Source organism: Bos taurus, chromosome 11 (genome assembly GCF_002263795.3).
Source record: "Bos taurus isolate L1 Dominette 01449 registration number 42190680 breed Hereford chromosome 11, ARS-UCD2.0, whole genome shotgun sequence".
NCBI lineage: Eukaryota > Metazoa > Chordata > Mammalia > Artiodactyla > Bovidae > Bos > Bos taurus.
In genome coordinates, this window is record NC_037338.1 from 69707974 (window position 1) to 69734534 (window position 26561).

Sequence of the window (26561 nt, forward strand, 5' to 3'; positions counted from 1 at the left end):
CTCAGCACAGCCCTATGGAATCAGTACCATTATTATCCCCTTTTTAGAGACAAAGAAGCCAGGCACAAAAAGGTTAAGAAACTTGATCAGGGCACACAGTTCTTAAGTGTTAGAACTGGGATTCTAGCACAGGCCCTCTGGCCATGTTCTGGCTCTTAGGCAGTCTGCCTCCCAAGGCTCCTCCTGTGAATAATACACCCGACCTCTAGCTCATTCTGTGGTGCTCTGTTGTGCTGACACGCCTCACCTTAAACGTAACCTCTCTGCTACTCACAATGAGCACGTGCCTTAGTCACACCACCTCTCCTGGTCCTAGTTTCCAAATGTTTAAAATGAGAGGATGGACTAGGTGAGGGATGTAAGCAGAAGCTCTGAAAGTACAAAGGATAAGCTGTGTTTGGCCAGCTGCTCTAAGGTGACTTAAACCAAACATCTGTCTGTAAGTGGGGTATGCGCCCACGCTTCACTCCCTTCAGTAGTACCACCGCCTTCAGTAGTCTTATACCCAGCCCACTTATTTTAATGAGCTATCTGGGATCCAGAGGCATCTGAGTTTGAGCTCACTAATCAGATAACGCCTAAATCGGAGTTCCTATGAGTTTACAATTTTTTCACCTTCACCTTTCTTCTACCTCAATCCAATGTAAAGAGTATACCTATGGTTTCTTGTGCAAAGGCTCTGAGCCTTGGTCCTGCCTTTCACTGTGATGGAAGTCCTCTACTTGGCATAGAGGTTGTCAGAGGTAAGCTGGTGTTCCTTCTTTTCTCCATGTGCCCTGAAAATGATGATTCACATTTGCTTCTGGAAGGGAGACAGATGAAGTTTTAGAATGTAAGGTTAATCCAATTTCAGAATCCATTGCACATAGAAGGATGATTTCTGTGATTCACATTTAATATGGGAGGTTTCCTCTTTTCAAACTTAGAACTTAATCAATTGGAAGAACGAAGGCCTTCCAGTTGATTTATTCTGCTTTATGAGCTTGTGTGTCCCTATGTTGAATGCCTTCATTTCCTGCAGCAGAACACATCCTGTACTGATAGAGTGGCTTTGAGGCTTTTTACTGGGCTTTGCAAACATCCGTCATAAGGCTTCTGGCAAGTGGGTGCCAGGTGTTGCTAACAACTAGCATACTGCCTGACACATGTAACAGGCAAATACTGCTGAATATGGAAAAATGAATGAGCAAATACTTTCTAGCAACTGGAGCCTACACTAGTTAAATAACCCATTGAACCTCACTCAGTTTATAGGAATATATTTTATTTTTAGAATACTGCATGGCTTACAGTTCTCACACATGTTCTCTGGAAATTAGTTTCCATATTTTAAAGTTGAAGAAATGAAGCTTCAAGAAGTTAACGAACTTCAAAGTCGCACTGTGACGTTCCTATGACCTCAGGTTATCAACACCAAAATAAAAGCCCTTATAAAGAAAGTTGTTGGAAAAAGTTTGAAGCTGTGTAAGCTAAAACTTTAGATACTAAAAGAAACACAGCAGAAAAAAAAATCACTTATCAACACAAAAACAGGAAACAATATTATTTTGTATAGTAATTCATAGTTTCTAGGGTATTTTCTCACATATAATTTGATTTGACCCTCCCCACAATAATTCAGCTCCACCAAAGTAAAATCTCTTCTTGCTTTGGTTCAGCTGATTATTAACAACAGTAACAAGACTGCTTCCTGTTACTCTTCTCCAAGGCAGGTAAGGCTGGCACCTAAGTACTGAATATCCTGTGTACTCCTGCCACCTACTGGTGCTTTTCTGGTAGCATGGATTTCAGCTGATTTTATATTAATGTTTTTTATTCAGTGGGCCCACTGGACTATTTTACACCTTATTACTCAAGTCCTTAAATATACCCCACCCCACCCCCCATCTTTGAAACTCATTTTCTAAGGAGCCTACTCTGAAACAGGACCTAAGACTTTCTTAGGAAAGGGATGGAAATACTTGTGACTCCTTTTGGCATACTGACAGCTCTCAGAAATGCCTCTGAGCCCCTTACAGTTGGCTTGGAAGCTGGGGAAGGGAGGGGGTTTCGTTAGGGACAGAGAACACTCATGGATTTTCACGCTTTCCTAGTGTTGCCTCCACTTGCCTGGCATTTTCTGGGATGGCTATTAGCTGAGAAGGTGGTGTGTGCCAGTTGACAGCTTACTCCATGGCGCCTCAACAGTTAGTGGAAGAGGAATGAAATTCTGGGGACAGCTGAAGCCAACTTCCTGACTCACGGGTACACCAGTGGGGTTTCTCAAACTGCACCAATCCCTAAAAACCTCTGGTCAATACCTTTTTCAAAGCCGGGCTTTGCTCTGGATACAAGTTTTTAAAATTAGACAAAATTTGTCTTTGCATTTTGCTAGAAATCTGGGGATGAAAGACAACTTGTTCATCTTTAGGGCATATTGCCAGAGTAGGATTGAAACAAGATGATTTGGTATATAAACGATTTCTCACAATCTTATTAATAGCAGTAGGGAGAGGCTGAGGCAAACACTGGAGAAAGAAAGTTGGATTTGAAAAGTAACTAGTGGAATTTTAGTGAATATTCTTGTAGTACTCTTTTCAAAAGCAATGTTGTCTGGGGTTGGGGGTGGAAGTGGTAGATGAAGGTTTTAAAATTTTTATCATTGAGGTTATACTTAATGAACTTTTTACCTTTTATTCCTTCTGTTCCACGGTAGGAGAAAAATAGCTTTGATGATTTTTGAAAGTGTCTATTGTAGCAGATTATAAAAGATTTCTTATGGTGAAAGATCAAGACAGTAACATTTGATAGATAGATTTCATGCCCTAATTTGCTTAAAGGTTTAGCAGTACATATCAAGACCAGGAAGGAGTTATAAAGCTTTGAAAGCATTCCAGTCATTCATTAATTTAGGGTAAAGGTTGGGAAGTGTTCAGGATTATTGAAAACAAACAAATAGCAGTTATTCCAAACATTTGCATGATACTTTACAGGTTTTTAGGCCATATATTTCACTATTTTCTAACCAGAATCACTTAAGATAGGGCTTGTTTTCATAATCCATACTTGAGAAAACTAAGGTTCAGAGGTTAAGTCACATACTTCCCAACGTCACACAGCTGATAAATCACAGCAGTGATGGCCGGTCCTTAAAGTCCAGTGATCTTTCTAGAAACTCTTTCCCAAAGACTTTTCCTCTTCTTATACATCAGTTTATCTGACTATTGTACTTAACCGTTTTAAAAAGCCACTATTTTCAAAAAGCAGGTGGAAACTGTAATAATCTGTTTTTTCTTCGTCATACTTCTAAGTCTGTGGGCCCCCTGTGATAAACACCTACTTTTACCAGGTGGTAACACAACTATACACTATTTTGTTTGGATAACCCTTTGAGATTAGTGATTCTCATGTAATAGGAGATAGGTTATCTTTGTGGTTTGGTAAAATATCTGATTTTTTGGCTCCAGCTCAGAGACCAATCCAGTTTCATGGGAAGGAATGAAGACATAATTCACTGTTAACAAGCCCCCAAGAGGTCAAAATGCAGATGATTTTAAAAAACAAATGCGTAAAGCAATGCCAGGATTACAGAACCTTTAATAGTGCTTTGAAATGTATATATTTTTTCCCCTTAATATGGAAGTTTCAATTTGGGAATACCAATATTTTAAAATATAGAAGCCATACAATTCGTATCCAATTTACAATAAGTATCCATGCTAACTTCTCCTCTTAGTTCTGCTTCTAACAGATACCTTCATATCATTGTAATGTGCTACCCTAACAGGAGTCTTTCAGTTTAATCTTGCTCTATTCTCAATTCACACCTTTCCAAGATTAGAAGAGTTTTGGTTTTATATGGCTCCTGGAAAGCCAGTGTTAAAAACAGACATGCAATTAATTACTAGATCTGTTTCAACTGTGAGGTATTTTTAACTGTTCTAAAAATGAACCCCATAATGTCTCTGAATATTTTACAATTGGTAGCTTTTATATCCTGCCTGATCAAAAATTACCTGTGAATTGATACAGGCCTAGGCCAGGCCCCAGACTCTGCATTTAAACACCCCATATGACCTTTATGAATATGTAATTTAGAAAAGTTAACGGTATAGCTATTTTTTCCTCCAGTATCAAAATAGCCACTCACAATTGTAACTTAAATTATCACATAATTACTAAAAATTTTAAACCTGGAATACTCACTTTAGGATGTATTCACACTTCAGTAAGCCACTCATTATATAGTATACTCACCTGTATCTGGTTAACCTTTCCCTTCCCACAGCAAAATCATTCCCAATAGCGGTTTCCCATCTCAAGGCAACAGTGTGCTTACTTTTCTGTACACAATCCAATCTGACTGGATCCTCCACGTTGCTCTTTGTTTTTGCTTTTTTTTTTTTCCCCCGCCAAAGGAAGTTTTTAAAAGGAAGGGCAGAGAGAATCGGGCTAGGGTACCTGGTGCAGTCACCTAAAGTTAACCTGGTGCTATGACACTTTTGTTTGTTCATATACACTAAAACTATAGTTGTTAGTGTCTGAGGCAAAAATCATCTCAGAGAAGTTAATGTTGGTAAATTCAATATTTCCAGTTGTAGATTAGGTAGAATTAACTAAACCATAATGTCACCTTATCACTGCCTACTGAAAAAAGCAATAGCTACTCAAAGGTATGATGTACGTGTTCATAGATTAAAATTAAGATGATCACTAGAAAAAAAGATCAGTGGAAAATAAGTAGCAGTTTTGCACCAATGCAAGACAAAATATCCTTTATTGTGACAGCAAATGCACATAGTGCTATAGGTAAGGCATGCTACTAGCAGTCTGCATATAATCAAAGGCCAGTATGGAAATGAATGGGAATCAATGCTGTTTCTTAATGCTTGAAGATGTAGTCCATGGTGAAGGAAAGAGAAGAATTTGTGTCCACATATCTCAAACGCACTATTATACACCTACCAAATCAAGAGACATATGCCTCTAACCAAGAGCCCAAAGGCAAATGAGAGAAAATCCTAACTGTACTCAGAAGTCACTTCTAGTATCAAATGACAGGATGATTTTGCCAATTAATTTAGGACAAATTGCATCTTCAGACAGAGACTATATTTTTAATCATAACATTCACCACTATAGAACCTAGAAATTGAGCAAACAGCCATTCATTCATTCATTGAAGTATTTAGTCAATTTTAATGCGATTTAACAAATACTAAAATAACTAGAAATGGTTTGGATAAAGAAACATTTACACTTTAATACTTCTTAATGCTGTAAATTTTGGGCTCAAATAACCCCCCGAGTCAAATTTGATCCCTATCAACTTGAAGGGACCAAGTACAGTTTTGATTTTAACACCTAAACTTCTGAGGGAAGATCTGAGAAAATAATGCTAGGAGATCTAAATCCTTTGATGTAACTATCAGGCTCTACAGACTTGTCAAAATCAATGCAAAACTGAAAAGGATATGCTGAAATGCTTATTATTATTAAAAAGATAGGCTGCTTCCCTTCCCTCCGTTTAAAACACATGCAGAAGAAATGCTTTCTGCATGAATGCACATGGACATTCTGTTCAGTTGTTTTCTAAATGCAATACTGTGGATTTAAACAGTATGCTTTAATTTAAACAAAGAAGTATCTTATATACAGTCAATTTAGTTTAAGAGATGAAAAGAAACACTACTATGACAATTACTTATCAAACACTCTGCTCTTTTGAAAGGTGATTTTAAAAGCAACACAGGACCAAAAACATCCAACTATTACTTTATTTATATTACTATGCTTAAGTTACATGGAAAAGACAACCAAGCAGTTCTGCCCCATATCAGGAAAAGTTTCCAATCAACACCAATTATGTGGTGACAAATAACTAGGAATGGTGACATCTTTGGGTCAAGACTGACAAGGAAGAATGGGCTCTGATGCTACGGTTCATCTCCAACAAGAATATGGCACAACGGCCAGCACAAGCAATACTAACACTGAACCTTTAGCGCTGGTCACAAATTCGGATCTCTTCTCTGAAGCTAGCAAATCAAGTGAAATAACTGGGTTTTTTTAAAAAGTCTTAAAATGAAGCCCAAATAAATTTAAAAATCATGCTCTTGACACACTTTCCTTTCAAAATTTACATAAAATACTTTCCACTCTTAATAGCCCAGATTTTTTTCCTCACATAGCCCACCATGTAGCTGCAGATAGACTATTCTGCCTCAAGATGTAAACACAGGGGGAAAAAAAAAAAAAAACGGCATCTGCATAATATTCTCTCTACACACTGCTGTTGGATGGAAAATAGAAAATTAAAAAAAAAAAAAGGAAAGAAAGGAAGGTTCCATCATAGATTCTCACAACCTCTTGTTCCGCAGTTCATGAATCCGACTCTGATGCTAAGGTGACAGTGTATGTAAGTAGATTTTTGTTTTCAGTGAAGGAGACCTGGGAAAAGATGGATTTCTCTCTTTTTCTTCAAGAGTTATCAGATGGTACATGCTCCTCAAAGCCCTCACTTTCTCGAACTAGAGCGCGTTCCAGGATCACACGACCTTCCTTATAACGCTGGCTGTCTTCAGTGGCAAACTCATAGATCCATCCCAGTTTGCTATTGCAGTTTTTGCAGCTCACATCTCGAACCATGTGGCGGCCAGTGAGCATGACCCGATCTTGAACTTCACTATACTGTAGGTTAACTACCTAAGAAACACATGAAAACAAAATTGCAAAGGCATGTAAGTTATCTGCCAAAAATGGTACACAATATTTTTGTTGGTGAAAGAACAGCAACGTCAGAAAAGCAAATAGCAGTTGTCTGTCAAACCTGCAACACACTTTCCAAGAGCTATTTTGACAAACTGCTGGGACAGGTAAATACCTGAACTGAACTGGATATGTAATGCAATCATGTATTATTCTAAGTCACCCTATTTATACACATTAGTTACACTTCTGTGTTATAGTGAAGAGTCCTTAACTTGGAGTCATAAAATGTAGGTCTTGGTCCAACTGTTATAATTAACCATTCAATGATGAGTGTAGACAAGGCTACCAATACAGAAGAACCTAGTATACAACAGGTATTCCATAAAGAGAAGTTTGTAAAAATCTGTTTCTGAAACAATTTTATCTACTAATGGACTGGGGGTAGGTTTTAATATATGGTTTTCAAGTGGGTTCAAAGAATCTATGGAAGAATTTCCAATGACTCTGAACATGGAGGATTCCAATAATCCTCCATGCTTAATTTTTCTGTAAAGAGCCAGATATTTTTGGCTTTGAAAAGGGCTATCTGGTCTTTGTTATAGCTATTAAGTTCTGCTGTGGTAGCACAAAAGCAGCCATAGATAATACACAGATGAGTAAACATGGTTGTGGTTCATTAAATTTTACTTACAAAAACAGCCAGCCTGCCATGGTGTGCCAACCCCTGCTCTATACCTAAATAAAGACCAAGATGTATATACACTATCATTTCTTCCAGAGAAAATACTTGTTTCTAAATGGTACAGAGGGGTGTCCCCTGGGGAAGTTTAGGTTGAATATCTAAGAACAGTACCTTGGACTAGTTCTGTAGTTCAAGGATATTTGGAATATCTAGAAATTCAACTTTGCTAGTACCCATTAGACTCCAGGAGGCAGAATCACATCAACCAATTTGAAAGCAAGCCAGAAATGAGAGAAAAAGGCAGACTATACATTAATCTGTAAGTCAGGAAACACTTCGGTTAGCAAACCTATTAGCCAAATCATAATCAGAAAGATGATTGGTAAATTAGAGCAGGAAGTTAGTTAGATGATCCTTATTCACTTGCACTGTCAAACTACAACAGCTTAATGCAGCTATCTCCCTGTAAGGGTAAATTAGTGCTATGGGGGTGTTTCAGCCTCTTGATAGTCTGTGAAGTCACTACCACATTCTTACCCTGAGTGTCTCCTGAAGCAATGGAGACCACCCTTATCATAACATAATCCTTAAAACTCTCCAGCCTAAAAATCACAGCCTAGTAATGCTTTCCTGAAGTCCCAAAGACAAACTAGCAGGCAATTTCTATGGACTGCAGCTCTCATTCGGAATCTTCTTGGCATCTCCATGCTCTGAGGGGTATTCTGGTATTGCTATCAAATATATCCACTGAACCCAGTGAGGAAATGAAATCAGTTTTCCCCACAAACCTTGTTAAAAAGAAATGCTCTGCCAGTGGCGCCTGTGAACCGAGTAGAGATGAGTTCTGAACGGTTGGTCAGGATCGTATCACAGTTTGCACAGGAAAACAGACGGGTACCACCGATATGATCAAGGAAAATCCTGCCCATTTTTATAGCTGAAGCTCTAAAAACCTGGGAACAGATAAAAAAGGACAAGAAATACATTATGATTTTTTAACTTGTTAAGATCTACTTGGTGGTGTCATAGAGAACCATTTATATACACATATATGATCTCTTCATACAATACACGAAATCATTTCAATTCATGAAATAGCTGACTCTGAATGAAAGGATCCAAAGTTCACACATGGACCAAACAAATAGGCAAACTCAAGCTAAGAACACTTCAGAAGCAACGAGTCAAGGAAGTAAATATTCTCACTAGGAAGGCCAAAGAATATCCCTTCTCTTTTGATATGAAAAAGACAAGAAGACAGTGTGCAATATCAAACCAAATGATGAGAAACACCAGCAGAGAGGTGAGGAAAAAGGTTTAGCACAGAGTTAAGTATACATTCTGGAGAAGGAAATGGCAACCCACTCCAGTTATTCTTGCCTGGAGAATCCCATGGACAGAGGAGCCTGGTGGGCTATAGTCCATAGGACCTCGAAGAGTTGGACACAACTGAGCAACTAACAAGTATATATTCTGAGTATCTGTAATTTGAGAAAAGACTTATGGGACAAGAGTGTGTAACCTGGTTTGAGAGCATGGGGTGCCTGTTTCTCTGGTCATCAGGTGCATCAACAACCATGTAGGGTGATGGCACTAAATTGGTAAGTTTGAGTCTGTGGAGCACTATACTAGGTGCTCTGTTGTTGCTGTTCAGTCGTTAAGTCGTGTCCAACTCTTTTGTAACCCCATGGGCTGTAGGCCACCAGGCTCCTCTGTCCATGGGATCTCCCAGGCAAGAACACTGGAGTGGGTTGTCATTTCCTTCTCCAGAGGATCTTCCTGATCCAGGGATTGAACCTGCATCTCCTGCATTGGCGCACTCTTTATCACCAAGCCACCAGAGAAGCTTATTTCAAAATCCACAACAACTCTGTGAGGTTGTTGCCTCCAGTTCATAGATTATTCAAGGTTACTAACTGGTCAAAGGTCACACAGCTTTCAAGTACAGAAAATCATAATCAGAATATGGCTCACTCAAGTCAAAGCCAAATTTTTTCCATTACTCTAACACTGACTCCTCTAAGAAGAGGACATACAAGATGGTCTAGGCTGGCATAAGGCTAGGAAAATAAGAACAGAGAGGAGCAAGATGAACTGTTACTATGTAACTTACTATATTTAAGAAAGTCTTTTGATTCAATAAATCACAGAAGTGCTGAAACATTGGGAAAAAAGCTCTGAATCCAATTTCTGAAACAAGGATAATCACACTCCAGTATTTTGAAGTGAAGTCACTCAGTTGTGTCCGACTCTTTTGTAACCCCATGGACTGTAGCCTACCAGGCTCCTCTGTCCATGGGATTTTCCAGGCAATAGTACTGGAGTAGACTGCCATTTCCTTCTCCAGGGGATCTTCCCTACCCAGGGATCGAACCTGGGTCTCCCACATTGTAGACAGACACTTTACCATCTGAGCCACCTGGGAAGTAAAGTTGATTCACTGCAGTTATCTCCCAAAACAGCACATTTTTAGAGATCTAGGAGAAGGCAATGGCACCCCACTCCAGTACTCTTGCCTGGAAAATCCCATGGATGGAGGAGCCTAGTAGGCTGCAGTCCATGGGGTCGCTAAGAGTCGGACACGACTGAGCGACTTCCCTTTCACTTTTCACTTTCATGCATTGGAGAAGGAAATGGCAACCCACTCCAGTGTTCTTGCCTGGAGAATCCCAGGGATGGGGGAGCCTGGTGGGCTTCTATGGGGTCGCACAGAGTCGGACATGACTGAAGCGACTTAGCAGCAGCAGGTATAATCAAGAATACACTGTAGCTTTTCATTTTAAAAAGAATTTATTCCTTTGTGTAGTGATCAGCTTCTGTGTTTCAAATATTTAATATTATTTGTCTTTAAAACGCCATGCAGAGCTGATACAGCTGCTGCTACAGAAAAGAAAAATGTAGAATCCATGTGCAATCCAGTGTCATCTTAAACTTGGGGAAATTCCATTATAAATTAAAAAGAAAATTCCATTCCTTCTAACATCTGTCAACTTCAGCCATAAGGCAGTTTTAATGTCATCAGAAATGTGACATTTCTGTCACCAAGATAATTATGACTCCCACTAAATACTATATGAAAGTTTAATAAGTAGTGAAAAACAAATAGTAAATATACTACAATTTATAGGTAGTAAACAAGAGTGTCAACGAATAAACCCTGGGTAAAAACATAAGACTTAAAATGACAAGAAAAGACTTGCTGCCTATTGTTTTAGTCTTTAGGATAGCACTAATTTTCCCAGATGCCTAAGAACACAGTATTTGTTACACAAAGCTCAAAGGGTCCAAATCTGAGGCCTGCTGGCTGAATTCATTTGATGGCATAGGAACACTGCAGTGAACAAAACAACCCTTCCCACACCAAAACATTAGTGTTCAATTTGGCCCAGGGTTTTTAATTTTTAATAAAAAACAGTTGAGAATCATTTAAAATTTGAGAGATTTCATTAACAGCCTGTTTTGAGCCTTTCTTTTTAAACAATGGGGAGAGCTGGCAACACAGGACATATATTCTTATATGGCAACAACTGGCTAGAGTTGAGAGGTGCCTTCAACACTTCCCACAAGGCCATTTCATTTGCTTTTTATCTATTTTGTGCCACATAATTACTTCACCTGTGAGACATATGAGTTTATGACTCCTAATCCAAATTAAGCATCCAATGACCCTGTGAGTAGCTGATGTGGGTCATGTTTCTTACTACCAGTCATTTACAGAAAGGAATCACCAGCAGGGTTTTATGGTAACACCTCTGAAGACATACTCCTCAGTCTTTATTTCTCTAAAAATTAGTATTTGTGCGGTCATTTATCCTCCAGCTTGGGCTTCTGAGAACTGTTATTTTCAAGCCAATGTTTCTTCAAACTTTTAAATATAATATTCATCTAAGTTACTTCAACAATAATTCAGGAATAACCAGATATTTTTGACTTGACTGATAGCAGATGCAATACTACTGAGGAAAACATTCTGAACTTCGAAACAAACTCTCCCTATACCTTCTGCCTGTATCATTCTATCTTTGGTTCAGTATTAACAGCTGTGACCATTTGCTCACTACTGGATACAGGAAAACGATTTCTAAATGGGGTAAATAGATTTAACATCATGCTTTCTCTTTCTTGCTTCAAATTCAGACTATTTTTAACTTTTACCCAACTATTTTTACTGAATTCAGTTACATGATTCATTACAAGACCAAAAATATCTATACAGACTCACTATTCCTCGTTGTGGGTGCCATGTATAGAGTTCTATGTATGTACATAGAACTGTAAAATGTAGTTCTCATTTGCCAAAAGAGAAAAGCTACAATGCCAGAGAATCTATCAGAAGTGAGCAAAACACCGCTTGCTCTCAAAGGTCTCTGGAACACAGAAAAACCTTCTCAGGCCATTGAATTTCATGTGCTAGGCCTTCACCTCACCAGGCTAGGAGTGCAACCTACCGTTCATTTCCCCCGTGCATACTCAGGAGACTGACGGCAAGCACACTGGCACTGCTCCACAGAAGGGGAAGGTCATTTAAAAGCTGTGGCAAAACACCTGAATTAGGTTTCTCTGCTGCTGCTGCTAAGTCGCTTCAGTTGTGTCCGACTCTGTGCAACCCCATAGACGGAAGCCCACCAGGCTCCCCCGTCCCTGGGATTCTCCAGGCAAGAACACTGGAGTAGGTTGCCATTTCCTTCTCCAATTTATGGAAGTGAAAAGTTAAGTCGCTCAATTGTGTCCGGCTCTCAGCGACCCCATGGACTGCAGCCTACCAGGCTCCTCCGTCCATGGGATTTTCCAGGTAAGAGTACTGGAGTGGGGTGCCATTGCCTTCTCTGAGGTTTCTCTGGACCTAGGCAATATATTGAACTCTGTCTGAGACTTGATATTTAGTATCAACATCATATGGGACACTGCATTCAGTACTTCACGTATCACATTCAACCTTAACAATTTCTTAGTAAGTATGTAGTATCCTACTTTTGTAGAGGAAGACAAAGGCTGTAACTTTATGAAACTGGCCAAACTAGGATCTGAACTAAATTCTGCTCCAGTTCTTTTAGCCCCACTTACTCTCTAGTGACCAGAAGAGACAGCCAAATTCAGTCTTTCTTCCTCAGATTTCTCACACACCTCTCCTGCCTCCATGCTGAGCCGCCTACATTCCCTAACTTTGCTGGTGGCAACTCTAATCCCTCTCCTAAACTAGAAACCCTGGCAACTTCTTTAAGAAACTGCAAAATTGAGAAGTCCTCCTAAATCACTTTTCAAGGTCTTTCTTCCTCATTCTTCATCAATAACTTAGTTCACATTCTCATCACTTCTAGAGCTATGAAAGTAAGGTACTTCAGCCTTATGTACTTATAAAAGGCATGTACTTCAGACACCCCTTTCTAAGAGCTTATACACAGCTTATCCTGTCAGAAACTTTTTACCTGACAGGATAGTATATAGCTCATTCTTTAAAAACAATTTTCTTAAAGGAATAATTGACATAAAATTTGGCCACTGTTGTATACAAATGAATGATTTTTAGTAAATTACAAAATTGTGCTACCATCACCACAAACCAGCTTTTTAGAATATTTTCATCATCTCCCCAAATCCCCACAAACCCTTCCACAATCAATCTCCTTCTAATTGTTTTTACATCCAAATTATTTCCCAGGTCATGTACACACTGCTATGTTTAAAATGGATAACAAAGACTTGTTATATAGCACATGGAACTCTGCTCAGTGTTATGTGCCAGCCTGAATCAAAGGTGGGTTTTCGGGAGAATAGATACGTGTATATGTATTGCTGAGTTCCTTCACTGTATACCTGAAATGATCACAGCATTGTTAATTGGCTATACCCCAATATAAAATGTTTAAAAATAAATAATTAATTTTAAAAAACCCAAATTACTTCCCAGGATCACCTAGCTTGGACTTAGAAGAGTAACAGTATTTTCAGTCACACATTTGTAAAATATCTTAAGAGTGAGCTGCTTTCACAGATGACTAATGTTCTCTGTTGATTCTGAGAGCACTTACTGTGCTTAAGTAATGTGTTTTGTACTCAGTGTTGAAGTTCAAGTTTATAACCAAAATTCTGACAAACCTTTGGTTCTCTGTTAAAGATCAGTTGACCATATATATGTGGGCCTGTTTCTGGGCTCTCTATTCTGTTCCATTGATCTATTTGTCTATTCCTTCACCAACACCATACTGTCTTGATTACTGTAGATATATACTAAGTCTTGAAGTTGGGCTTCCCTTGTGGCTCAGCTGCTAAAGAATCCGCATGTGAAGCGAGAGACCTTGGTTCCATCCCTGGGTTGGGAAGATCCCCTGGAGAAGGGAAAGACTCCCACTCCAGTATTCTGGCCTGGATAATTCCATGGACCGTATAATCCTTGGGATCGCAAAGAGTAAGACACAACTGAGTGGCTTTCACTTTCTTTCTATACTAAGTTTTTCTATACTAAGTTGGGTAGTGTCAGTCTTCTGACTTAATTCTTCTCCTTCCATATTGTGTTGCCTCTCCTGGGTCTTCTGTTCTCTATAGAAACTTTAGAATCAATTTGTTGAGATATTCACAAAGTAACTTGCTTGAATTTTGACTGTACCAAATCTACAGAACAAGTTGGAAGAAAGGACATCTTGACAACATTGAGTCTTCCTATCCATGAACACACAAATTCTTTCCATTTATTTAGTTGTTCTTGAGTTCATTCATTAGTTTTATATTCTTCCTCACATAGATCTTGTACACATTGTTAGATTTATATCTAAATATTTCATCTTGGGGGAATGCTAATGTAAATGGTACTGCATTAATTTCAAATTTCACTTCTTCACCACTGGTGCTGATTTACACATCACACACACATATACACACTAACAAATATGATACCTTGTTCATTAGTCTGGCTTACTGCTGAATATTTTCTTTAAAAGCAAGGGTCAGAAAACTAAGGCCTATAGGCAATAATCAGCTCACCACCTGTTTTTATATGGCTCGCAACATAAGAATGCTTTTTATATCTTAAGATGGTTGGGGAAGAAACACCAAAAGAATATTTTTGTGACACATGAAAATTACATGAAATTCACATTTCAGTGACCATACATAAAATTTTATTGGAACACAGCCAGACCCATTTGTTGATACTTGGCTGCTCTTTCAGCATAATGGCAGAGTTTGAGTAGTTGCTACTGAAACCTTACGGCCCACAAAGTTCACAATATTCACCATCTGGCCCTTGAAAGAAAATGCACTGACCCTTGTTGAAAAACCTGTTCAGACAGCAAAAGAGCTCTTCATTTAGAAAGCAGGCAATCTTAGAAAAAAAGGAAACTTGGTTGGCATTCAGGCATAAGGATCAACAGGAATATCTGACACAATCAATTTAATCGCACTCCCATTTTCCTCATGGGTTTTCTAACTAAGGTCTTCAACTTTCTGTAGCAAGTTCAGCATGTTGAAGATCAATAATACATAGATTATAAAAACAGATAGTATAACCAGCTGCTGCCTCCTCCTCTCTCCACCCCCAGGATTTAAACAATGTATCCCAAATACTGGAACTCTGGGTTCAAATCTTAGCTCCACTGCTTAAAGTTGTGTAAACTTTGGATAACGTATCTTCACCTCAGTTTCTTCTTCATCAATAAACCAGTGGTATCAGTATTCATCTCTGAGTTGCGGAAATTAAATGGCACTACACTGAGAACAGTGCCTGGCACACAATAAATGCTAAATAAAGGTAAATTCAGTAAAACTAGATTATCTTTTTCAACATTCTCCACCCTAACCTCCCTCTATTACAGATGAAGAAAGCAAGGTTCAAAAAGAAAATAAAATCAACAATTAACTAGCTTCATTTCTTGTTAACCATGGCAAAGCTAAGTGACCAAGTGACAGAAATGACATGCAGAAGGAAAGCTAGAAACTTCTGAAGCATCTCAAATTCTTAGTATCATAATTCTAGGTCTTAAAATAGGCACTTGCCCTCCCTGTAACTAATAATCCAGTTCAGATTCAATCCTGGCAAGCAGAATTCACAGGAGGAGGAATCACACTTCCCAGCCCTAAAAATACCAGGGAGGGATCTCTAAGAACCCTCTGGGGTTCTTAGAGAAAACACCCAGTTCACAGACTTTGTGTTTGTTTTTTTTTTTTAAATTATTTCCTCAGGGCATTGCCACAGGCAACAGAACACACACTCCACCCAATTCTATCACTAAACAGGTAAGAGGGGCTTTTCCACTACCCTAGGAGTTGGTGGGCAAATGCAAGATGCAAAGACTCTGTCCTCCAGGGACCTGAGTGTGCAGGAGCCTAGAGCAGAAAGGGTTAAGGAATCTGCTCTTCCAGGAGAGGCTGTATGTTGCAAAAGTCTGGCTAAAATGGAAATCTGCGAAAACAAGCTGGTATATCTAGTTTTCAGTCTCCTTGCTCTCCAAAACAAAAGGAACAAAACCCAAAGACAGCCCTTGGCTGATTACCATAATTAACACTTATTCTACTGTAATCTCATCAATTATTTCATACTGATTTATGATAAGTTCTATTGAAAACCTACAAGAGAAAATAATAAATTGATCCATAAAACCAATTCTCCAATTTTTGTACAAAATATCCACCAAGCCAAGGTTTTGGTGAAACAAGCTGTGCTTTCCTCTAGTTCTCTTATAAAACGTGACCAGTTTACTTTGCTGTTTCAAATGACATTCTAGTTGTGGCATCAGGTCTTCATTTGACAGTAACATATATATATTTTTTGCTCTCTAAATAATGCCTTGTTGTTAAACGTTTTCCAAGTTTATTATGTTTCTACAATTCTGTTTAGTCATCACTTAAAAATAAGACTAGTCATGTAACTCGGTGAGTCAGCTAAACAATCTGAGTTAGTAATCTCCCCAAAACAGTTTTTGGCAAGACAAACTTAGGATCTCTCTACTCTGTTGTGATGCAATACCATGAGTCAAAAAAGTCTCTAACTGGATGGACTGGAGTATAATTCAACTGTCTGGTTTCCAGATTCACGTGTGAAGTAGCAAGTTTCATGTCACAGCTAACTTTCAGTTCCTACACCACCACCATTACTACACAGGATTACCAGAGAAACTGATACTGGTTTATACAACCATTTAGGCACTATGAAACCTAAAATGATACTCTCCGCAGGATTATACTTAGTAGGACTATCTTCACATCTCAATATTTAGGACTAGCTTCCCATCTCATGGACTGTTTTTTGGAGGGTAGTAGCTAGTTTAATCTCACATTTAGACTTAATTTTGGCCTTATTTCCCTTCCTTTATTATTTTCTAAACCTTTTTTTATCCTCTCCTACCACTTAAATAAAGCAAAGGCAACTAAACCTAGGCAAAGGTCCTCAAGGATCCAACCAGATATTTCAGATGTAGCAACATGTATTTTGTATGTTGTTAAAATCCAATTTAGGTTCCTGTATAGAGTTAAATAACTTACTTGAGCACATTTCATCAACATGCTCTCCTATAGATAAGATGGCTGCCAGATATAAACTTAAAACATGCTCCCCCCGACCCCCCACCAAAGCAGCAGGCCTGTATTGGGCCTTGAGCTGGGCAAGAATGTGCTAAAGGAAGACACTGGTCACTTCCAAAGAGCATGACATTTGCTTGGTATTCTAGTACAAAAGTCAAAGTCGCTTAGTTGTGTACCACTCTTTGCAACCCCATGGACTATACAGTCCATGAAATTCTCCAGGTCAGAATACTGGAGTGGGTAGCCTTTCCCTTCTCCAGAGGGCTTCCCTGATAGCTCCGTTGATAAGGAATCCACCTACAATGCAGGAGACCCCAGTTCGAATCCTGGGTTGGGAAGATCCCTTGGAGAAGGGATAGGCTCCAGAATTCTCTGGATTCCCTTGTAGCTCTGCTGGTAAAGAATCCGCTGGCAATGAGGGAGATGTGGGTTCTATTCCCGAGTTGGGAAGATCCCCTGGAGAAGGGAAAGGCTACATTTCTGAGTTGGGAAGATTCCCTGGAGAAGGAAAAGGCTACCCGCTCTACTATTCTGGCCTGGAGAATTCCAAATACAGTCCAAGGGCTCGCAAAGAGCCAGACACTTCTAAGCGACTTTCCCTTTCTAGTACAAAGTACAAAATTCTTTTAGCTCCACTTTCTATTTGTAAAGCCTCCAGGCCTTTTTTTCTCTCCTAAGCCTCTGTTTGCCCAAAAGCAATCCAAAGCCTCATTTTCTAGGTCTAATCAATACCAATTCACTTTATAGAACCCTTCCTATTTCAGTCTCATTGTCCCATTTTTGAATTCTCATAACACTCATTTCATAAATTACTAATATTTAACTGTTACCCTTCATTTCCCTATGCCTTTTCACTAAAAATCATTAGTTTCTAGAGAAAAGTTGGCAATTTCTTTGCAATTTCCTTCTCATCTAACACATAAGTATGCAACAAACTTCTAGAAAAAGATTACACCAAGACACTTCGCATCTGGCAAATATGTACCCTGGATACACTGCATACATTTTGGGTCATCTTTGTTGGAACACAGCAGCTACACTGTATGTGCGACTGCGCAAAGTTAGCTAATACTCTATTATCCTCAGTTATTTCACTAGCAAGTCTAACTTTCCGAAAACACAAGGCCAGCCTGAAGATTACTTTGTTTTCCATCTGTCAAGGAGATCTGCAATAAAAATCCTCAGACTACCAACAGGGCTCTGTAAACAGAAAAAATTTAAAAATAAATGAGCTGTTCACCTTCCCAGACCCTCCCTGAAACAGAAGACTAGTAAATGTCGGGATAAAACAGATCTTTGTAGTAGTTTAGTTTTCCAGCTTCCGCTGTCCTCAACATTCATTGTCCTACCTACAAGTGCAGAATAAACGAGCCAGAGCGTGCCTACCGCCCTGCCAACGAGGAGAGGAAGGATGCAGCTCGCCGTGGGGACCGCAGGCGATCCCGGCGCCGGGTGTGAACAGCCGCAGCCGCCCAGGCCCCGAAGCCCCGGCTGGCCCCAGCTGATTGCCGGCACGTGACGCCGCGGGCCAATCGGGAGGAGACGGGGCCCGAGCGCGGCGCGGCCCGGCCCAGCCTCCTCCCGCACAACAAACAGGGGCCGGAAACAGCTGAGCGGGCCGCCCCGCGGCCCGGGTCGCCCGACGGCCGCCCAACAGTCGCGCCACGCCCTCCAGTCCAGCGGGCGGGGACCCCTCCCTCGGTCCGGGGTCTCCTGGGGCGCAGGAGGGCAGGGTGGCGGGCATCCAGCCTTTGCGGGACAGCAAACAAAAGCCACCACAGCCACCCCGCCGGTGGCAAGTGCCAGCCGACTGAGGATGTGGCCCTTTTGAAGGACGGCCACGCCGTGGCGTTATTACGGCCGCATATTTCAGAGTTTAGACATCACTTCGTTGCCCCCGCGGCGACCTCCGCGCTGCGGAGTCCGGGGCGCGCCCCCGACGCTGCGGCGGGGACGCGGACCGTGGGGGCGGGGCAGCCGGGGCTGTGGGGTCGCCAGCCAAACTGCCGGCGGACCGGGGGCCTGAGGCCCCGGCCGCGACGTGCAGGGCCTCCGAGGCTGCGCCGGGGCTGGAGGGCGCGGGAGCCGAGCTGAGGGTCGCGGCTGTTGCGATCGCGCCAGTCGCCCGGGTTGCGCGGCGGGGGCGGGCCGACGGCGGCCGCCGCGCCTGGGCCTCACAAAGAGGAAACAGGCCAGCTCGTCAGTCCGCAGCCCCGGCACCAGGGCCCGCCCTGAGGGGCGAGGGTCGGCCGCGCTAGGACCCCCAAGGGAGCGCGGCGAGGAAGAGGCACTTCCTGCCTGGGCCCCCAGCCCTGGGCCGATCCCAGAGTGTTTCGAAGCCTCCGATCCGGAGGGGAGCCTTAGCCCCTACCCGGCCCCGAACCCAGTCCCCGCCCGCCATACTCACCCCGAGCGGCTGTGAAGTCGGCGGCCGCCTGCGGCTCTTCGCTTCTCAGCTGGGATGAAGCCCCTTAGCCACCAGAGTCTTCAGGTTTAGTCAGGCCCTGGCCTTGGCCCCGCCTCTCCCTGGTTTGGCCTCAACGTCAATCAGCCGGTGTAGCTCCGCCCTTCGAACTGTCGGCTCTCCGGGTTGGCCCAGAACGCCTTTCATTTCTAGGCCCCGCCCTCCCCCGGGTATCCTGCCCCTTCCGCTAGGCCCCGCCCCTTCTCTGGCGCACCCTCCCCCACTCCCGCTCCAGTCTGCGTCGAGGCCCACCCCTCTCAGAAGCCGCAAGACCCGGGGCAATCTCCCTGCAGCTCGCCCCGCCCCTGATCCAACACCCAGGACCCGGACAGCCAATCAAAGAGGCTAACTCTGCCCACTCTCCCGAGGCAGCCAATGTGGAGAGACCTAAGATCCACCCCTCTTCCCAGCTGAGAGCACACAACATAGCGTCCACGTGAGTCAGCTTCTTAAAGGAGACTGCCCAGTCTTTCTAACAGAGGCAGCTGTGCGACATCCCGCGTCATCAGCGTCACCAGGTGGTGGCTAGGGCCTAGTTTCCTGAAGCCTAGTGATGACAAATGAAAACAGACTGTTTTTCTAGGCCAAGCAGGTACCCAGATAGCTTAAATGCACCATGTAATTAATTTTTATGAGATTGTTTACTCTTTCTTGCCCTTATAGTAGGCCACGTTTTACTTATAAACCCCAAACCTTTAAGTGTGGGCATACAGGAACTCCTGAAGAAAGGATTTTTCCAAGTGTGGCTGAACTTTATTTACAACTACCTTAGTTCTTTCTTCGAGAAGGCAATGGCACCCCACTCCAGTACTCTTGCCTGGAAAATCCCATGGACGGAGGAGCCTGGTGGGCTGCAGTCCATGGGGTCGCAGAGTCGGACACGACTGAGCGACTTCATTTTCACTTTTCACTTTCATGCATTGGAGAAGGAAATGGCAACCCACTCAGTGCTCTTGCCTGGAGAATCCCAGGGACGGGGGAGCCTGGTGGGCTGCCGTCTATGGGGTCGCACAGAGTCGGACACGACTGAAGTGACTTAGCAGCAGCAGCAGAGTTCTTTCTTGGTGGTGGAAGCGATTATGCAAAAGATGAGAAAATTCAGACTCTTCTACTTGAAGAGTTTCCCCCTCAGAGAGTTTGGAGATTTGTTTGTTGAAAGGGATTGAATTCCCTTAATCCTCATCAATGCTTAAGATGGAAAGTTTTGTCTCGCATTAAATTAGAATTTCCGAGGTAATTATTTTAATGGTCTTTGGATGACCTTCAGGATAAAGTAGAAATGTTTGACGATGCCTCTTTCTTAGGTAACAAGCAGTAACATCTGAGACTAATCTCCGAGGTGCTTAAAGCTATCTATAGTGGGACAGAGGTTTTAGTAAATCCTAGCATTTGATTCCTCACCAAGCCCCAAAACTCACCAGTATTTTCCTTCAGTTCAGATAAAAACCTGAAAATTAAAGGCAAAAGGTGTTTTGATAAGTGAGCTTTTCATGAGATGAGGAAAATTTAAACTTCTAAAGTTTTTTCTCATTAATTTGTTTTTACTTAGTATTAATTACAAAATCAACACATGTTCTTTGTAAGAAGGTCATACTATCTCATTTCATAACAGAGACTTCTGTACTCTGCTTAAAGCTTCATATGTAGCTGTGTATTCTTCCTGAAAAGAATGTGCAGGAAAGTACATTGCATCTCTTATTCCTTAACTTGCCTTTTTCACTCAGTGTGTTATGGCCATCCTTCCATGTCAAATGTATCTTTCATCTACAAATTTGTCTCCATAGTTTTTCATAGTAGGACTTCATTTTTTATTAAACATTACTTTTTCTACTTATAGACAAGTAGGTTCCTTTCCATCTTTTGCTATTAAAAATATTTTTTAGAACCTGAATTCATTGATAAAGTATTGCTCAAATATTTCTGAATAGAATCATTTGAAAAGGACATACGTACAATGCTTAAACCCCAAGGAATGAGTTTTTCTCAAAGTGAGCAATGTAAGTACCAGGTAAAACAATGGGAAAGGTAATTATTAATTTAACAAATACATATAAAGCACTTCCTATTCCAAGTACTTTAAAATTAGCTCATTGTTCATAACAACCCAAAGAGGTAGGTACTGCTATCATCCCCATTTTACAGCTAAATAAACTGAGGCATATTAACCAACTTATCCAAGGTCCCCAAATAGACATATTGGATACAATATTTATAAACTTGTGAAAGAATGATTAAAACCAATTTTAGAAAGATTAGGTGTTGGTGATGTGCAGAGTTAGAATCCAAATATGACGAAAGGAGAGCAGATAGGAATAGAACTGAAGGAGCAGGTTTTAACTTTAATAAGAATGGCTACACAGAATGAAATGATTGTATGTAGGCATTCTAAGGATAGTATTTTCAAAGATAAACCAGAAGTTTTATTCTAGGTGATTGGTAGGGTGATGATTTTCTATTGCTAGGTATAGGGTGGTTGAGATTTAGTATTTATTTATTTGATTGCATATGGTCTTAGTTATGGCACACAGGATCTAGGTTGCATCATTCAGGATTTTTGTTGCAGTGTGCAGACCTTCTAGTTGTGGTGCACAGGCTCTAGAGTGTGGGCTCAGCGTGGGCTCAGTTGCCCTGTAGTGTGTGTGATCTTAGTTTCCCGACTAGGGATTGAAATTGCATCCTCTGCATTGCAAGGCAGATTCTTAACTGCTAGACCACCAGGGAAATCCCCAGGTTTAGAAGTTGATTTAGGGTAAAACCTGATGGGTCTGAGCTGATGGTGGCCTGCCCTTTAGAAATAAAGAATTTACCATTGAAGATAATATAACAAATATGGAAGAGAAATAAAAAGAAAACTTGAGAGATTTGATATTTCTTTGTTTGATTTGTGTTATATCTATTAACTTGAATAAACTGACAGTTTATAATATTGAAACTTTCCCACCAAGAACATGGTATGTCTCCCCATTTATTCAAGTGTTCTTTTAGGTCTTCCAGTGAAGCGTCATGATATAGCTGTCTTCCTTTAGCTTGTTCTTCTTAGATTTAAATTTAGATATTGTATATATTTCTGGGGATATTATGGACTGAATTATGCTCCCCTGATTCTTATGTTATAGCCCTAATCCCTAGTATCTCAGAATATGACTGGATATTGAGATAAGGCCTTGACCTTTAAAGAGTTGATTAAATTCAAATAAGGTGGTTAGATTAGGCCCGAGAACAGTCTGACTGGTATCCATGTGAAAAAAGAGATTGGGATATACAAAGAGACACCAGGGTGTGTGGGCACAGAGAGAAGATGGCCACTTGCAAACAAGGGAGAGAGGTTTCTACTAGAAACCAAACCTGCTGGCTCCTTGATCTTGGACTTCCGGTCCAAGATCCGTGAGAAATCGATTTCTGTTATTTAAGCTACCAATCTGTGGTATTTTGTTGTGGCAGCTCTAGCAATCTAACACAGGAGGTTACTGTGAATAGAAACTTCTCCTATTAGCTATTATAACTCTAATGGGTCATTTGTTATTTTTATAGTAAAGATAATGATTTTGTAGTTTATTTTTCCTGAATTTTCTGTATAGAAATTTGAATATTTCTGTCAAACAAATTCCTAGAAGTTACTGCTATTTTGTAAAGTTTCTTATTTTAAATGAAGGATGGGTATTTAATTTTATCAAATACCTTTTTACTGTATTTTGGGATAAACATTTCCCCCTTTATTATATTTCTTTATATGATATATTACAGTTACCAGCGTTGTAACCCAACGTTACACCAAATGTACATTTCTTGAAGAAAATTCATCACTTGACTTATGCTAACTCTGACATTCTTTGAGTCCAGAAAACAAGAAACAGGAATAATCCAACATACACCAACATACCATGGTGCTTTATTCTGGTTGCTGATTATACGTTCTGGCCTAAACTGTCTGATATTCTCCCAAATGGGTGAGTCAATATAACTGCAAACCCTGGGTCAGGCTTTCAGAATGCCCTTCTGTTGCTGTTTCCTTGGACTTCTCCTTTGCCCTGATATGACAATGGCAACCCACTCCAGTACTCTGGAAAATCCCATGGACAGAGGAGCATGGTAGGCTGCAGTCCGTGGGGTTGCTAGGAGTCAGACACAACTGAGTGGCTTCACTTTCACTTTTCACTTTCATGCATTGGAGGAGGAAATGGCGACCCACTCCAGTATTCTTGCCTGGAGAATCCCAGGAATTGGGGAGCCTGGTGGGCTGCCATCTACGGGGTCGCACAGAGTCGGACATGACTGAAGCGACTTAGCAGCAGCAGCAGCAGCAGCCTTCCCTTACTGTGACTTCCCTGGCTATCACACTGGAGCTGCTGCTTTATAGGTATGACCACTTTTCAAGTATGTGCTACATGCGCAGTCTCCTGTTGCCTCCTCACACTTCCCATGGCCTAGTAAACCTCCTTGTTCCGCAAGCCTGAAATGTGTGGGCCTCCATCCACCTGTCTTATTCTCTGCAGATAGTTATGCTTCATAATAAGTCAGATGAAGACTTGGAAGTGAACTACTTCAAAGTTTCTCCACTCAGTGTTTCTTCCTACATCACCTGTTTTCTTGGTACTTTCTCCTGTGTTGGATGAAAACGGTTCTTCTTTTCCAAAGTCTGATGGAAATCTATACCTGGATAAAAGTCTGAAGCTTGAAATCTCAGCTTGTCCTAAATAGAATCCATATTTCCTCAAGAGCAGAGACAAAAAACAATTTGCTTGGGACTAGGATGGTCACTCCCTTCTCATGTCTGTTAATGGACCACAGTCCACAACAACCCCCAGCACGCACAACTTCTTCAATTGCTCTAAGTATTCACTGGACTCATATACATACATACAAGTGCCTTGTCCTCACATCTAACACTATAGTTTAGAAATACGTAGCTTCTTATAATAAGCTCTTTATCTTTTCCCTTGCTTTATATTGATATCTGAGAGCTGAAGAATTGATGCTTTTGAACTGTGGTGTTGGAGAAGACTCTTGAGAGTCGCTTGGACCGCAAGGAGATCCAACCAGTCCATTCTAAAGGAAATCAGTCCTGAATATTAATTGGAAGGACTGATGCTGAAGCTGAAACTCTAATACTTTGGCCGCCTGATGCTAAGAACCGACTCATTTGAAAAGACCCTGATGCTGGGAAAGATTGAAAGCAGGAAGAGAAGGGGACGACAGAGGATGAGATGGTTGGATGGCATCACCGACACGATGGACATGAGTTTGAGTAGGCTCCAGGAGTTGATGATAGACGGAGTCCTGGCATGCTGCAGTCCATGGGGTTGCAAAGAGTCAGACATGACTGAGTGACTGAACTGAACTGAACTGATACTGACATCACATTCATTTCCCCCCATCCGTCCTGCTTCCCACAAAGTGAATGTTGCCTAGACCATAAGGACCAGGACTCCATCCTAAGGAAATGAACTCAGATCCCGAATGCTGCATAGAGTAGAGCTGCCAGACTAGCCTGGGACTACAGAGTTTTTACTTTAACCTAAACTTATGAGAACTCTGGGTAATTTAAGCAGAATAGCTCCTTTGGGAAGAAATATATGTGTGTATATATATATATATGTGTGTATATATATATAAAATTTCAGATTAGTAGTTAATATAAAAATATTAATAACTTATTTTGAGTTACAATCCTGCCACTTTACTAAAAGCTCTCTCAAAGGTCACTGATCATAAAATTCTTCTTTTTTTGTACCTGAAATCATCAGCCCATCCTTCTTCAGACTTCTTATTCTCTTGGCTTTGGCAGTAGAATGATGACACCTTCTGCCCCACAAAGTTGTCTATGTTCTAATCTCTTGGATCTGTGTATGTTACCTTACATAGCAAATGGGATTTTGCAGGTGGGATTATGGTAAGGATCTTAAAATGGGGAGATTATTCTGGATTATCCTGGTGAGCCCAATATAATGACAAGGGTCTTTATAAAAGGGAGGTAGGATGACCAACAAGAATATGAAAAGACACTCAACATCACTAATCATTAGAGAAATATAAATCAAAACAACAATGAGATGTCACTTCACACCCATCAGGATTGCTATTCCTAAAAATAAAACAGAAAACAAAAAGTGTTGCCAAGAATGTGGAGAAATTGGAAGCCTGGTGCTCTGTTTTAGGGAATGCAAAATGGTACAGCTGCTATGGAGAAAAGTATGGAGTTTCCTCAAAAAATAAAAAAATAGAAGTACCATATGGTCCAACAGTTCTACTTCTGGGTGTATTCCCCAAGGAATTGAAAGCAACGTCTTGAAGAGGTGTTTGTATACCTGTGTTCATAGCAGCATTATTCACAATAGCCAAAAGGTAGAAGTAACCTGAGTGTCCAACAACTGAATTTCTAAACAAAACGTGACCTATCCATACAGTGGAATATTGAGTTTGAACAAGGAAAGACATTCTGACATACACTATGACATGAGTGAATCTTCAAGACATTATGCTAAGTGAAATAAAGCAGACACAGAAGGACAAACATTTATGAGTCCATTTATATGCGGTATCTAGAGTAGTCAAATTCATAGAAACAGAAAGTAGCATTGTGGTTGCCAAGGTTACGGGGTGGGGATATGAGGAGTTGTTGAAGTGGAGTAGAGTTTCAGTTTTGCAAGATGAAAAAGTTCTGGAAATCGGCTGTACAACAATGTGAATGTATTTAATAATACTCAACTGTACTTTTAAAAATGGTTAAGATGATAAATTTTATGTTGTGTGCTTTTCACCATTGTTAAAAAAATAAAGTTTTCTAACAAGAGAAAGAAAGTGGAGGTAGGAGAGTCAGAGAAGGGGATGCGAGGATGAAAGCAAAGATTGGAGTGAAGGTGGACCGTGAATCATGCTCTAGAAACAAGAAAAGGCAGAGGAAAGATTCTCCCTTAGAGCCTCCCAAAGGAACACAACTCTGCCGACACTTTGATTTTAGCCGTGTCAGACCTGTTTTGGATTTGTATTTTTCAAAACACGAGATAATTGGACATCCCTGGTGGTCCAGTGGTTAAGAATCTGCCTGCCAATGCAGGGGACACGGGTTCAATCCCTGGTCTGGGAAGATTCCACATGCCACAGGACAACTAAGCCTGTGTGTTACACTGTGTGTTACAACTGCGGAGCCTGTGTGCTCCAACTACTGAAACCTGTGCACTCTAGAGCCCACACTCAGCAACAAGAGAAGTCACC

At 40.9% G+C, this 26561-nt stretch overlaps 1 protein-coding gene across 3 annotated transcripts; it reads right to left on the reverse strand.

Moving 5' to 3' along the window:
- Nucleotides 1–4737: 4737 nt before the first annotated feature.
- YPEL5 (yippee like 5) lies at nt 4738–19380 on the reverse strand. 3 transcript variants are annotated; one of them, XM_059891563.1, is made up of 3 exons: nt 18272–18718; nt 8161–8325; nt 4738–6684 (listed from the first exon to the last, which is right to left on the reverse strand). In XM_059891563.1, exons 2-3 carry the CDS (start codon nt 8299–8301, stop codon nt 6460–6462), a joined length of 366 nt encoding a protein of 121 aa, XP_059747546.1. In that variant the 5' UTR covers nt 8302–8325; nt 18272–18718; the 3' UTR covers nt 4738–6459. The 3 variants fall into 3 exon arrangements, with proteins under 3 accessions (XP_059747546.1, XP_005212943.1, NP_001073261.1); XM_005212886.5 differs by having other exon boundaries at nt 18235–18303; NM_001079793.2 differs by lacking the exon at nt 18272–18718 and adding an exon at nt 19293–19380 and having other exon boundaries at nt 5743–6684.
- Nucleotides 19381–26561: the final 7181 nt, after the last annotated feature.

What these genes read in the sequence shown, in the direction of transcription:
- YPEL5 (XM_059891563.1), bottom strand. Translation starts at nt 8,301, where the DNA reads ATGGGCAGGATTTTCCTTGATCATATCGGTGGTACCCGTCTGTTTTCC. An exon ending in GAGCATTTCTTTTTAACAAG is followed by an intron (nt 6,685 to 8,160) that starts GTTTGTGGGGAA and finishes TGTGTTTCTTAG; the next exon opens with GTAGTTAACCTACAGTATAG.